Raw genomic sequence first — 15,077 nt, 5'->3', positions numbered from 1 at the left:
CTGTCTACGTGATACTCAAGCCAGGGCAGTGCGGTATGGAGAGCGAGCTCTTGCCTGTGCAGCAGGCTCCCCTCCCCACACAGCTGATGAATCCAAAGGAACTGCAGAGACCGATACAGTTTGGCACCGGTGACTCCGCAGGAGTGGCCGGTCAGGATTGAAATCAATTTAGAACTGTCTTAGGGACTCCAGCTCTGGATTTTTCCTTGGGGTTTACTCCGAAGCCTTCACCGCAAGGCAGTGGAGGATTGAGGACAGAGTTTTCCTTCTCCTAGATGAGCTGCCAACCACAGTTGGCAAGCCCCATTTGACTGAAGTGACTGGTTTTAAGGCATCAGTAACCTCTCTTTGCCCCTTCTCCTGTTAGTAGAAACAGTTCTGCTGGGATTAGGAGCAGGCCAGGAGCTGGACTTGGTTGTCAGAGGCTACTAGAGCTGCATGTCATTGGGATCATTTAGTACCCACTAACCCCACCATCCCCCCCCCCCCCCCCGGCTATGACAACCTTCAGGAAGTACTTGTATAATAACACGTTACTTAGATATGACTACGTATTTTTCTGTCTTGATGACTTTAATTCATAAATTTCAAACACATAGGATTATTTTAATTCACATTCTTTTACAGAAAATGTACAAACTAAGCATGGAAGAAGCAAAGAAGAAGGGATATGATCTTCGTGCTGATGCCATTCCAATCAAAGCTGCCAAGGCTTCTACTGATATTGCAAGCAATGTAAGTGCTTTGACACCATGTTATTTTCCTTTATTTTATGTTCCATCGGTTATTCCTCACCCGAAGTGGTATGGCCCGGTCAGCTGGCGATTTGACAGTCTGTGTTTCCAATGAGGACGTAGTAACATCATTTCAGGAAAGTTGATCAAATATCCCTATGAGACAGGTATTCAGTGGAGCTGTTGAGGAATTATTCCCAGCCATGATTTGGCATCTGACTACAATTACAAATGGTATAAAATGAGGAGACTGCTGAGGCAGTTACAATGTCGGTCCGTGGTCTCCTCTTGTTCTCAGGGTGGAGGAGCAACACTTTATATTCCATCTGGGTTGCCTCCAACCTGATGTCATGAATATTGATTTCTCCTTCTGGTTAAACAAAAGTCCCTCCCCCCCTTCTATTTCCTCTCTGGCCACTTACCTCCTCTCACCTGCCTATCATCTCTCCCTGGGTCCTCTCTTCCTTCCCCTTTCCAATGGTCCACTCTCCTCCCCTATCAGATTCCTTCCTCTCCACCCACCTGGTTTCACCTATCACCTTCTAGTTATCCTCCTTTCCCCTCCCACCACCTTTTTATTTTGGCATCTCCACCCTTCCATTCCAGTCCTATTGAAGGGTCTCAGCCCAAAACTTCAACTGTTTGTTCATTTCTATAGATCCAGACTCACCTGCTGAGCTCCTCCAGCATTTTGTATGTGTTGCTTCTCAGGAACTTGTTGTGTCTCTATGTGTTTGAAGAGGCAAAGTATGGGTTACCTCCCAAACTGCCCCGCAACATCAAAAGGCTATCCACAAGTTTTGGCAATGTTGACAACCGAAAGAGTGTCCTGTGCAGAATATTGGAAGAAAGCCATAGTAAAAAGATTGACAGAGGAATGGACTGAATTGTCTTATACCATACCTCTAAATGCATGAACATTAGGTGTCCTGAAGCCATTGAGCTGAGGACAAATGGATCTGTCACTATTTATAGACAATTGAATTAGCCGAGACTGAGTTACTACATTGCCATTGAGTAGGTTAGGTTATTATAGTTGCACAATTGTTGTAGAATATTGATGCAACTTAGGTAGAATAGACCTGATTGTGTGACTTATGCCATATATTCTTGACTTGTCTTCTTAAGTAATACATTATTAAGCAAATTTCTTCAATGAAGATTGCAATGTTGTGACCATATTCTAAGCTAAAAGGACACAAGCAAAGATGTAATGTTGACGCCTTATAAAGCACTGGTCAGACCATACTTTGAGTATTGTGAGCGGTTTTGGACCCCTTGTCTAAAAAAAGATTTCTAGCATATGAGAGGGTCCAGAGAAGTTTGGCAAGATTGATTCCAGGAATGAAAAGATGAATGTATGAGGAGCATTTGATGGCCCAAGGCCTGTTCTCTCTGAAATTTAGAAGAATGGGAGGTGGGGAATTCTCACTGAAGATTAAAAGGCCTACCTAACCCTCTCACTGGGCTTGTATACAAACTCGGCTCATTAGCTAACTCTGCTGAAAACCACATGACTGAGAAGTAAGAAGGCCACCTTTCATAAACATATATGTCTAAGTTTGGTATGATTTGGAGTTCAAACAACTTTGCGATTAAAACAACCTTGATTTGAATAAATGCTGTATACATACTGCCCATACACAATTATCAGTCGGCGAGAAATAGCAGATCATACACTGCACAAAATTATAAAGAAAGTATATATACCAATTTCAGCTTTATCAAATTGTTATTAAGGAAAAGAAAAGAAAGAAGAAGAAAAAATAAAAGACCCTTACAGTTAAACAGTCCAATCAGCATGTGACTGTTGGAGCTCATACTGGAGTACCTGGGGGTGCATCTCTTACTCAAGCACTGGACCCATGGACTGTGTGAGAGCACCACCACATTCCCAACGTCCCTTGAAGTCCATCTCGAAACAACTGACTCTCTGTCTGGAGTACTGGCCCTCTTCCTTGGAGCCATTCATCTTCACAAAGCATTTCTTGCAAGGGGGTCTCTCCTTCCACTGGCATTGTGTGGCATCTTCCCTTCTGTCCTACTATACAACACCCACCAAAATACCCCAAACCAGACTACTGCCCATCAGAAACCTCTCTCCGCCTCGCTTTCTCTTGAACCTTTGCCTGGTCCCATCATCCTGATTGGCTGGCTCAACATTCCTAAATTGAACAGCAGGGCTTCTTATCTTTAGCTGAAATCAAAACATTCTACCAGAAAACTGCTAAAATAGCATAGCAGAAGAAATCTTATCAGGACATTACACCTAGATACAATGGACTTAGAGAGTATATTTTCTATAGTGGGTGAATCTAGGACCAGAGGGCACAGCCTCAGAATAGAGGGACATCCATTTAAAAAGGAGATGAGAAGGGATTTCTTTCATCAGGATGTAGCGAATTTGAGGAATTCATTGGCACTGACAGCTTTGGGGGGCCAAGACATTGGGTATATTTAAAATGGATGTTAATAGTTTCCTGATTGGTCAAGGTGTCAAAAGTTATGGAGAGGAGGCAGGAGAATGAGGTTGAGAGGGGTAATAACTCAGCCATGATGGAATGGTGGAGCAGATTCCATGGGCCGAATGGCTTAATTCTGCTCCTATGTCTTATGGTCTAAGTCACACAGCCTTTAATTTGACTAATATTTACTTTGTACTTTTGCCGCTGGCAATTCACAGTATTTTTGAAGGGTAGCAAAGTGAAAGAAATCTGAGGAGAGCTTCATATTAAAAAGTAATGGGAAAGAGTTTCTGAGATACAGTTTTCCGCCATAACTCTGTTCCTTGAGTTTTCTTTTGTAATTTGGATGTTCTCTTAACTGATTACTAATTTATTTTAACAATTTCTTTCTTACAGTACAAGTATAAGCATGCTTACGAAAAGACTAGAGGAAAGCACGTTGGTTTCCGTAGCCTGCAGGATGATCCCAAGCTGGTTCATTCCATGCACGTAGCCAAGTTGCAGTCTGACCGTGAATACAAGAAGAACTATGAGAAGAGCAAGACCAGGTATCATATGCCGTTGGACATGCTGAGCATTTTAGCTGCTAAGAAGTCCCAGGAAATAGCCACTAATACTCATTACAAGCAAGCTATCCACCACTTCACTTACCTACCCGATGCAATGGACTTGCACCGTGCCAGAAAGATGATGGAGATACAAAGTGATGTAAGCACATTTTTTTATTTTTTGGAACTCTTCAAAAGAATATAAATTCAGTTTCAGTCCCTTCTTGTCAATACATTCTATTCAATAATAGTATCAGTTTAGACATTCTGATTTCTCTGTTTTCACTGAGTATACAACTTCTTTTCTTCAATAATGTAGTTGTAAGTTCTAAGCAAGATCTTTTCATCTTGGTTTTGAAATTATACTGGCTGCTGAATGTTGAAATGTTGAAACATTGGACCCAGCAGTTGTTCGTACATTCATTCGTTATGTGCCATGTGATTATATTGTGGATGATCACAGTCACGGTCTTTCCATGACTGTGATTGCTCTTGACAATCTTTTCTACAGAAGTGGTTAGCCATTGCCTCCTTCTGGGCAATGGTGTCTTTACAAGATGGAGGTTGTCTGCCTGGTGCCAGTCATTCCAGTACTTATTAGGGACAGAGTTAAGTAGTGTGATTGCTAAAAGGATTAAGAATGAGCAGAAAGGATTTAAATGGCAAGTAAGTGGTGATCCTGCTAACAGCAAGGGCTCATTATCCTTTTTTTTCCGTTTCCTAACTGAAAAGCCAGCCGGATTATCAGACTTGGAGGCCATGCCTGTGGATAATTTAGACTGTCACCATCTGTTTAGAAATGAATAGGATGAGGCTAAGTGTTTGTTGAGTCAGGACACTCCAGAATTATTACAGTACTAGGAGGATAGTAAGCCAACTATGACATGACAGCTCTTTGGCCGAAAATCCAGTCAGTCCTATTCTCCCATTCAATGTCCATCATCATGAAAATTACTGTTCATCGCTCTAGATCAGGGGTAGTGAACTTTTCTGAGAGCAAATCAATGTCCCAACAGAATATTTGCATGTGCCATCTTAGGCATGCAATAGGTTCACCACCTCTGCTCTAGGTCATAATTACTCTCAGAATGAAACAAAACCTTTTTACTCTCATCTCTCAGTATTTTCCCTATTTATGAGTCATCTGATATTTGGGTAGATTCTCTCTGCATGATTATTAATTTTTCCACTGTATGCATACATTTGCTTTTATATTAGTTGCTGTAAGAACTGGATTTCAAAGGTTGAATACAAATGACATGGTGAAGTCTGAGTTGGGGTCAATTCAGTGTCTTTTTTGTATCCTGTTAATCTCTGTAAAGCTGTATTACAATTGAAAGTAAGACAGCACAGTCAAATTAATCATTAAAGGTGATTTTGACCTGTAGTCAGGGTTTGCCTCGTTTTATGCTGCGTGCACAGAAACCTAATAATGTTGTTTTTGAAAAAATAGAACAATTATAAGGCTGATCTTCAATGGCTGAAGGGGATTGGCTGGAGTCCCATTGGTTCGTTGGATGTTGAAAAGGCCAGAAAAGCAACAGACATTGCAAGCGAGAAGAATTATCGCCAGCATCCAGAAAACTTCAAGTTCACAAGTTTGCCTGACTCCATGGAAATGGTCCTGGCCAAGGCTAACACAGAACAGATGAAGAAGGTAGATCATTGGAAAAGGATTTTGGTGCTAAAGTGATTTTTTTCCCACTTACTTTATATTTTAGAGATATAGCACAGTAACAGGCACTTCCAGCCCAATGAGTCTGCACTGCTTAATTATGCCCAAGTGACCATTGACCTAATAACCCTTCTAAGAAATGTGTGAGGAAACTGAAGCACCTGGAGGAAACCGGGTCATGGGGAGAACATACAAACTCCTTACAGGCAGCGGCGGGAATTGAACCCACAGTCGCTGGTCTTGTAAAGCAATGCTACACTACCATGCTGCCTAATCTGAGTACATACCACCCAAGCACCTATTAGATTTATTTATTGAGATATAGCACAGAATAGGCCCTTCCGACCCTTCCAGCCACGCTGCCCACCAATCCCCCAATTTAATCCTCACTTAATCATGGGACAATTTACAATGACCAATTAACCTATTAACTGGAGCGTCTTTGGCCTGTGGGAGGAAACCCACGTGAACATACAAGCTCCTTACAGGCAGCGGCAGGAATTGAACCTGATTTCCTGTACTAACCGCTACACTGCTTTAGAGTCTGAGCCTAATAAAGGCGGAATAAAGCTGTTTAATGCAAAGGACTGGAAGATGGGTGGTGGTGTCAACTTGGCACAAGGAAGCCGCCTGGACAAGCTAACCGTGGTCTTAAACTCATTACATTTTCAATGAACTGTGCTAGAGGGTGGTCATGGGTGGAAATGTTGATAATATTCCTTTCCCCAGCCCAAAGGTATTGAGGTCAATTGGACCTCAACAGTATCTTGGCTGAGACCGAGTTTAAATGTGTAAAGCTCTTTTTGGGATTCTTATAGTTACTTTGAAATAAGCTAAAAGTTACTTCTATTTTACAGAATCTGTACAAAGAGGCCTGGGAGAATGACAAAATTAAGGTCCATGTACCAACAGATTCTCCAGACATCATACAAGCAAGAGCCAATGCAGTCATGTTCAGTGATGTAAGAAATATTTTAAAATAATAACTGTTTGAAGGAAGTTTAAATTGACATCCTGAATGACCAGTTACAAACACCCTCCTTTTTCAGAACAAGTACAAGCTTGAATGGAAAAAATCTAAGAAGAAAGGTTATGATCTCCGGCCTGATGCCATGTCAATAAAGGCTGCCAAAAAATCCTCAGATATTGCAAGTGATGTAAGTAAAAAGCACTTGACAAATTTCAGACTGTGAAAGTTGTTTTAAACTGTTTATATTAATTACAGAAGTAAATTTAATATCCATACATATGCCTGGCTCAGTACTTCTTTTGTAAATGATTATCACTTTAAAAAAGAAATTGGATGTTTTGTTCAGCAAACTAATCCCTTTTCAACAACATCCCAATAACATTCTCCCAAAATAACCTTTTTTTAAAACTTTTATTACTCTGTCCATGTCCTTGAGTTTACTTCTGGTGTTACTGTCAACTTCTCTTGATTCTTGTCCCTGGAACCTATTGTTTCTTAGAGTCATAGAACACTAAAGCACAGAAACAGGCCCTTCAGTCTATCTAGTCCATACTAAACAATCAATCTGTCTAGTTGCATTAACCTGCAGGAAGACCATAGTCTTCCAAATCCCACCCATCAATTTATCTATCCAAATTTCTCTTCACTGTTGAAATCAAACCCAGATCCACTACTTACACTGGCTGTTAGTTTCACACATGCACCACCCTTTGAGTGATGTTTCCCCTCATGTTCCCCTTAAATATTTCACTTTCCACCCTTAACCTAAGACCTCTCATTGTAGTCTCATTGGAATCTCAGTGGAAAAGGCCTGCTTCCATGTACCCTATCTACACCCTCACAATTTTGTGTACAGAATTAGTTAAAAAGATTTTATCTAACTTTCATGTTTCCGGTGGAGTTTTTCTTGGTGAATTGTGTAGACCATCTTTGGCTGTTTACATTGAAATGTGAAGCCATCAATCACATTAATTTCTGTCCACATAACTCTTCAAAAAATAAATGACACCGAATAGTCTCTGTGCAGTTCCATCCGGTATTACTGATCAAAGTACATTTATAATTTGTGCCAAATGAACCCAACTCCTGACCAATTAGAATTATGTTCTTCAGACAGGAATGAAAACAAAGCAAGACGTTAAATAACTTGAGGTCCTGAAGTGTAGTGTCTGATTTTTCATTATTTTCACCTCAAAGAGATTTGATTCGTATCAATATTGGCTCAATAGACACAAGTACTTTTCCCAGTATTCGTAAGGGTAATACCTTAGTCACACTCCATCTCCCAGCATTCTAGCATTGACCTCTAGGTAGTTATTTGAAGTATAACTTAAGGGAAAGCAGAACTATATATGTATATGCTTCTTATAGAGATTCGTGATTTTTAGCATGTATCATAGGCTTCGCTGTCAAAGTTGTCTCCCACAGCTCTCACCTTAACTGAAGATTGGCATTTAATACCACCCGTGAATCGATTATTCAAGCATTAATGCTACTTACTGTAATCCCTGTATTGCCCAAGGTAGATTCTTTGTGACTGCAGCTCTAGACCTACATGTTGCAGATAACAGGCTCAGTGTTCTAATTCCATCCAATACACATGTACTCAACCAACTTTTCACACTAAGCACTCTTAGACCTTCATTCAGAGTGGGATCAGTCCCAATAAGTTGTTTCCCACTTTGATGACAGCTTTTAGTCAAAATGATTCTATACTTTTTCAAAATTCTACTTTTCTGTTACTCTGCAAAGTTTATTAAATCTGCTTAAAATCTTTCTTTAGGCTGGGCTTTGAGCTCAAACCTATAGTCTCCTTGCTGCCCCAACCCTTTCCCCAATAATTAGCTTTCTCTAAAAACCACTCTTGACATGATACACCTCTTAATAGTGAATAGGTGTTACATTTTCCCTAATTATCAGTTATTTGTTAGCTGTGTCAACTTTAGAAAAACATAACTGTTATTAAGAATATATGGATACCTTTAATGCACCTTTGGAAGTAACAATGATGGTTTGGAACTATTTTTAATGTCTTTATCTTTTGCAGTATAAATACAAAACAGCCTACCGCAAGCAGCTTGGCCACCATGTAGGTTTCCACAACATTAAAGATGATCCTAAACTGGTCTGGTCCATGCACCTAGCCAAGATGCAGAGTGACAGGGAGTACAAGAAGGACTTTGAGAAAACAAAGACCAAGTTCAACATGCCAGTGGACATGCTGGACATCCTGTTGGCCAAGAAATGCCAGACCCTGGTCAGTGACATTGACTACAGACGCCACCTGCACCGATGGACTTGTCTTCCAGACCAGAATGATGTGATCCAGGCAAAGAAGGCCTATAACTTGCAGAGTGATGTGAGTACAACATCAACAGCATTTAGTCATTAATGTTATTCTGAATTACAGGGTGCAATTCAATAAAAAAAAGCAGAATAGGGACAAACTTAATCCATTTTTGATCACACAAAGTTTTGATCTAGCGAGCTTTTCTCATTAAGCTGGCCGGTGGTGTAGTGGCATCCACACTGGACTTTGAGGCGAGCGGTCCCGGGTTTGAATCCAGCTGGCTCCTTGCATACTTTCCATCCATGCTGGGTTGAGCATCAAGCTAGCAATTCGACCTCATAAAATACAGACAAAAATGTTAAAGAAATGGCAAGGTTGCTGCCGGATGCGCAACAAGGCATGAAAAGGAACAATAAGCTTTTCTGACGATGTTCAAAAAAAATTTGGATTCCACACATTGATTACTTAGCACAATTTAGACCTAAGAATATCAGAGCAAGAGGACAACTTACAGCCCTGTTTCCCTCTCAGGGGTTCCTAACTTAACTCTATTTAATGGTATTGGTATATATCATGAAAAAAGTAGGGAACCCCTGAATGAGATAAAACTGAACTGTATCTTAACAAAATCAATTCATCTTAGTTGCATAAACATGAACAGACTTGTAAACAAAGATCTATCAATTTCAGTTTTGAAGTTTTCAATTTGGTTAGTGTCTATGGCAGGGATTCCTAACCTTTTAATGCCATGGAGCCTTACCATTAACCAAGGGATCTGTGGACCTCACTTTGGGAACCCCTGGTCTAGATGTTTAGAGAACCTTATAGATTTAACCTATTTTCTAAATTAGAGAGAATATTTTCTATCTATTCCATAAAACCTAAAAAATTCTGAAAGGTCTAGAGATATCCATGTAAATTAGATATTTTTCTGACTTTGCAATTATCCTGAAGACTGGAATCCACTTTCCAGCCTGGAATTTTGCTGAGAACATATTGTATTTGAGTTTCCCCTGTGTAAAGTGAAGTACTCTGAATGTCACCAGAGCTTTTCCTTTCTCTCCTGCCAGTGGGTTTAACCAATGCAACTGACAGAAACCTCAACAAAGGTCATACTTACTATAGTTGAAGTACTTCCTAATATTACGTTGGAAGCATGATAAGTCTCAGTGGCCAAAGGAGATGATACACCTAAAATGGTGATGGGAGGATGTCTTACAATCTTTACATTTTTTATTTTATCGAGATACAGCGTGGAATAGACCTTCCAGCTCTTAGAGCTGCCTGCCCAGCAACTCCTGATTAAATCCTAGCCTAATCACGGAACAATTTACTGTGACCATTTAACCTAGCAATGTACTTGGACTGGGGAAGAAACCCACACGGTCACGGGGAGAACGTATAAACTCCTTACAGACAGTGGCGGGCATTGAACCAGGATCACTGGTACTGTAAAGTGTTGTGCCACTGCTAGGTGCAGTGTAGGTTGGCACCTACTCCAGAACAATCAGGCAAAGATGAAAATAAAATCTCTGCCCCTTTACTGAGTTCTGAAATGATTTTCCATTGTCTTCCAGAATGTATACAAAGCAGACCTTCAGTGGATAAAAGGTATTGGATGGTCTCCTCTTGACTCATTAGATGTGAACAAAGTTAAAAAAGCTGGCAAGATTCTGAGTGAGAGCAATTACCGACAACACCCGTCAAAATTTAAGTTTGCCATCTTGATGGACTCCATGGATATGAGCCTGGCAAAGAATAATGCGCTTACAATGAATAAGGCAAGACTATTTTACTAAAGCATCCAGTTTCTGTAGAAGTATCAAGTTTCACATTCAATTTTTTTTCCAAGAATTTTATCCTAAGCAATAAAGAATCTACAATATATAAGTAAGAATAAATAAAATGCAAGAAGCAAGAGCAGATATAGCCAATTAACACCTTGAACTGACTTAGCCATTCCTTAAGTTTAACATCACATTACATCTGTGCAAAATCAAATGCTTCTATATTAACCCTTTTGTTCCCAGGATCATTCTCATGGAACTTCGCTGGACTCTCTCCATGCCAGCTCAACCTTTCTTAAAGACAGGGCCAAAACCTGCACCTGACACTCTAAATGTGGTCAGACCTCTACTTTATAAAGCCTCAGTAGTATGCCCTTGCTTTTCTGTTGTAATTGTCTTGAAATAAATGCTAGCATTGCGTTTGTTTTCTCACTGCCAATTCACTCTACAAGTTAATCTTCAGGGGATCCTACACCAGAACTCCCAAATTCCTCTGCATCTTCAATTTCTGAAATTGCTCCCCATTTAGAGAATAGTTTACATCTTTATTCATTTGACTGATGTGCATGACCATGCACTTCCTTACATTGTATTCCATCTGCCACTTCTTTGTCCATTCTCCCAATTTGTTCAAACCCTTCTGCAGACTCTTTGCTTCCTCAACACTACCTGCCTCTCCACCTACCTTTGTAAATTTGGCCATAAAGCTATCAATTCTTTCATCTACATGTAACGTAAAAAGTAGTGTACTCAACACGGACCCCTGTGGAACACGAGCCTTAGGGAAACCTCATGCTGACCAAATACTCAAAATCTCTTCCTTAATAATGCACTCTAATACTGACAGACACTGATGTCAGGCTAACCAGCCAATGAATTCCTATATTTTGTCTCCCTCCCTTCTTAAAGAGTGGAGTGATGTTCACAACTTTTCAGTGCTCTGGAACCATTCCAGATCTAGTGATTTTTGAAAGATCAGTACTAATAGCCAAATAACCTGATTGTCCCAATATACCTGCATATTGAAATCCCCCATAACTATCATAATATTGCTCTTTTGACAAGCCTTTTCTGTCTCTCATCTAGTCTGTGCTGAACTATTAATCTGCCTAGTTCAATTGACCTGCATCCAGACCATTGCTCTCCATACCCCTCCATGTACTTATCCAAATTTCTCTTAAATTTTCAAATCAAACCCACATCCACCACTTGCACTGACAGTTCGCTCCACACTCTTTCCACCCTTTGAGTGAAGAAATTCCCTCTCGTGTTCCCCTTAAACATGTCACCTTTCAGCCTTAACCCATGACCTCTAGTTCTCGTCCCGCCCAACCTCAGTGGAAAAGGCGTGCTAGTGTTTAACCTATCTATACCCCTCATAATTTTGTTTACACGAGGTAGAACTGTTTCAGTATGTTCTAATTAAGTCTTCTCTAAGGACGTTTAAGTTACTGGCAAGGGTAACATTTACTAGTTATCCCTAAGGTTTCGCTAGTTGAAACATTGATCCCATGTATCTGTCATTTTAATTCTCTTTCTTTCAATTTATATCAGAGGCTTTACACAGAAGCCTGGGAGAAGGACAAGACCAAGGTTCATATTATGCCTGATTCTCCTGAAATCCAACTGGCCAAAGCAAATTCAATGAACATTAGTGAGGTAAGTGCCTGTTCAGTGCCAAATTGGGTTAGTATTCAGTGAAAATAATTCTCTGCAAGGCATTTCAGTATAAATAATTTACCCAAATAGAGTTCAATATTCAAGTGTTCTGGTGCTAAAGATGTTCATGTAGTTCTGCTTTATACATTTAACACACCATATTCATAAACAAAGTGTCTCTTAGGAAAGTAATCAGGCAAACCTTTGGCACTGTAAACATTGGAAGGTGTTCGACAAGGTGATGAAATGGATGCATGTTTTAAAGAAAGAGGTTTTAGGTACAAAAACTATAAAGTCTGCAGATGCTGGAAACCCAAAGCAACACACACAAAATGCTGGAGGAACTCAGCAGGTCAAGCAGCGTCTATGGAAGTGAATATATAGCCTATGTTTTGGGCTGAGACATTTCTTCAGGTCTAAGAAGGAAGCCAGATTAAAAAGGTGGGGTGGGGGTGGGGGTAGAGACTAGCTAGAAGATGATAGGTGAAGTCAGTTAGGTGGGAAAAGTCAAGGGCTGGAGAAGAAAGAATCTGAATGTGGTGAACTACATATACCTGTCTGGACTGCTCCTGTGGCTCCTCCCACAGACCCCTGCTGACTGCTCCTGTGGCTCCTCCCACAGACCCCTGTATAAAGGCGACTGAGGCCTGTTGCCGAGCCTCATTCCCCAGGATGTAGTGTTGTTCATTCTTCCAGTCAATAAAAGCCAATACCTTGCTTCTTACGTCTCAGAGTGAGTTATTGATGGTGCATCACTGATAGGAGAGGAGAGTGGACAATAGGAGAAAGGGAAGGAGGAAGGGACCCGAGGGAAGTAAAAGGCAGGTGAAAAGAAATAAAAATTTGGCGTGGGGGCAGAAATTTTTTTTACTGGAAGGAGAAATCGATATTCATGCCATCAGGTTGGAGGGTACCCAGATGGATTATAAGGTATTGCCCCTCCACCCCAAGGGTGACAACATCTTGGCAAAAGGGGAGACCATGGAAAGAAGGTTTGGAGAGGTTTGGGAAGGTACTGGTGTTATGTTCTAGGCAATTGACGGGATGGTCATTAGAAGCAGGATAAAGTGATTGGGAGATCTTTCAAGGGCCAGTATTCGAGGAGTGCTGAGTCTGAACTGGTTGTAAATCTGAAAGAGCTATCCATGCTTTGATTGTGAAATCAGCATCACTGGCCTAAATGGCGTGGAATTTGGTGTTTGTGACAGCAGTACCATGCAATGAAGTAAAGTTACTATAAATGACCAAGTAAATAAATAGTGCAAAAAGAAGAAATGGTGATAGCCCATAGGTCAATTTTCTATCAATTATCGTTACTTTTAAAGTTAGCAATGCACCTATGAACAAGCCAACATCGAACTGAATATACATTGCTCCCAAAGAGAAGAGTGCTATCAAATTGAGAATTGAAGATCTTCTGGATCCTACTATAAACATAACTTTACCTTCTCCCCGCACCCCCACCCCACTTTCTGCAGGGATCCCTCCTTCCGTGATTTCCTTGTCCATTCATCCCTCCCCACAAATCTCCCACCCGGCATATAGCCCTGCAAGTAGCCTGAGTGCTACGCTTGCCCATTCATCTCCTCCCTCAACTACGTTCATGGCCCCAAACAGTCCTTCCAGATGAGGCAACACTGCACCTGCAAATCTGCTGTGGTCATCTTTTGTGTCCAGTGCTCCCAATGCGGCCTCCTCTACATTGGTCAGACCCATCATAAATTGGGGCACCGCTTCGTCAAGTACCTCTGCTCCATCCACCACAAGCGGATCTTCCTGTTGGCCAAACATTTTAATTCTGATTCCCATTCCTTTTCCGAAGTGTTAGTCCATGGCTGACATGTGAACCTGTGCCAAGATGAAGCCACCCTCAGGGTGGAGGAGCAACACCTTATATTCCTTCAGGATGGCCTCCAATTTGATGGCTTGAATATTGACCTCTCCTTCCCCTTCCCCACTTCTTCTATTCCCCACTCTGACATTTCACCTCTTCTCAGCTGCTTTATCACCTCCCCTAGGCTCATTTCTCCTTCCCTTTCTTCTGTGATCTACTCTCCTCTCTTATCAGATTCCTTCCTCTTCAGCCCTTCATCTTTCCCAGCCACTTAGCTTCACCTATCACCTTCTAGTTAGCCTCCTTTCCTTCCCCTATCTTTTTATTCTAGCATCTTCCCCTTCCATTCCAGTCCTGATGAAGGGTCTCAGCCTGAAACATCAACTGTTGATAAATTTCCATAGATGCTGCCTGACCTGCTGAGTTCTTTCAGCATTTTGCATCTGTTGCTCTGGTTCTCTCAGTTCATGGAGTTCATTTATTTACACCTTTAATTTTTTTTTACTGAAACTCAGATTGTCGGTAAATTAAATTGTCAGCATTGAAAATGTTCCAATCTGATTCACAGTGTTGTGATAAGTCATACATGAATGCAAAGATAGAGAAGGAAATATTAGGGGAAGTGATGGAAGACTTGGCCTCATTGTAGCCTTTGAATCCTACACCCTACACTGCATTATCTCTGTAACTCACTATGCTGTGTTCATTTATTGCTTTTCCTTTTGGACTATCCTGATATTTTGGAATGATCTGTATCAATGACATCCAAAACAAATGTTTTTCACTGTATCTTAGTACAGGAGTCAATAATAAACCAATTAACAAGGTAATGCCCATAATTTTTTTTTTGATAGCCTGGATGGATCGGAGAGGAATTTTCCAGATTTTTTCTCCTCAATTGGCAACTCGGTTTTTTTTCCCCGGGTGATCACATGGGTTTGGGCGGGATGAATAATAAAATAAAATGGGCGGCATGGTGCCCTGTTGGTTGGCACTGTTGCCTTGTGAGATTCGGTGAAAACTAGAGTTAAGATTGGATCAGCCATGATCTTGTTGAATGGCGGAGCAGGCTTGAGGGGCCGATTGGCCTACTCCTGCTCCTATCTCTTATGTTC

General features: G+C 40.9%; 1 protein-coding gene across 38 annotated transcripts in view; it reads left to right on the top strand.

Annotated features, from left to right (window-relative positions):
* Positions 1 to 15,077, top strand: part of neb (nebulin) — a 327,374-nt gene that overhangs the window by 104,567 nt on the left and 207,730 nt on the right. For all 38 annotated transcript variants that reach the window (XM_073026432.1, XM_073026423.1, XM_073026670.1 and 35 more), the window contains 8 exons: positions 628 to 735; positions 3,596 to 3,907; positions 5,201 to 5,404; positions 6,280 to 6,384; positions 6,472 to 6,579; positions 8,440 to 8,751; positions 10,260 to 10,463; positions 12,024 to 12,128. In XM_073026432.1, the coding sequence (XP_072882533.1) occupies positions 628 to 735; positions 3,596 to 3,907; positions 5,201 to 5,404; positions 6,280 to 6,384; positions 6,472 to 6,579; positions 8,440 to 8,751; positions 10,260 to 10,463; positions 12,024 to 12,128 (1,458 nt within the window). The remainder of the gene's footprint in view (positions 1 to 627; positions 736 to 3,595; positions 3,908 to 5,200; positions 5,405 to 6,279; positions 6,385 to 6,471; positions 6,580 to 8,439; positions 8,752 to 10,259; positions 10,464 to 12,023; positions 12,129 to 15,077) is intronic.

This window comes from Hemitrygon akajei, chromosome 2 (genome assembly GCF_048418815.1).
Source record: "Hemitrygon akajei chromosome 2, sHemAka1.3, whole genome shotgun sequence".
Classification (NCBI taxonomy): domain Eukaryota; kingdom Metazoa; phylum Chordata; class Chondrichthyes; order Myliobatiformes; family Dasyatidae; genus Hemitrygon; species Hemitrygon akajei.
The sequence above is the reverse complement of the archived record's forward strand: the minus strand, read 5'-3'. Positions and strand labels throughout refer to the sequence as shown.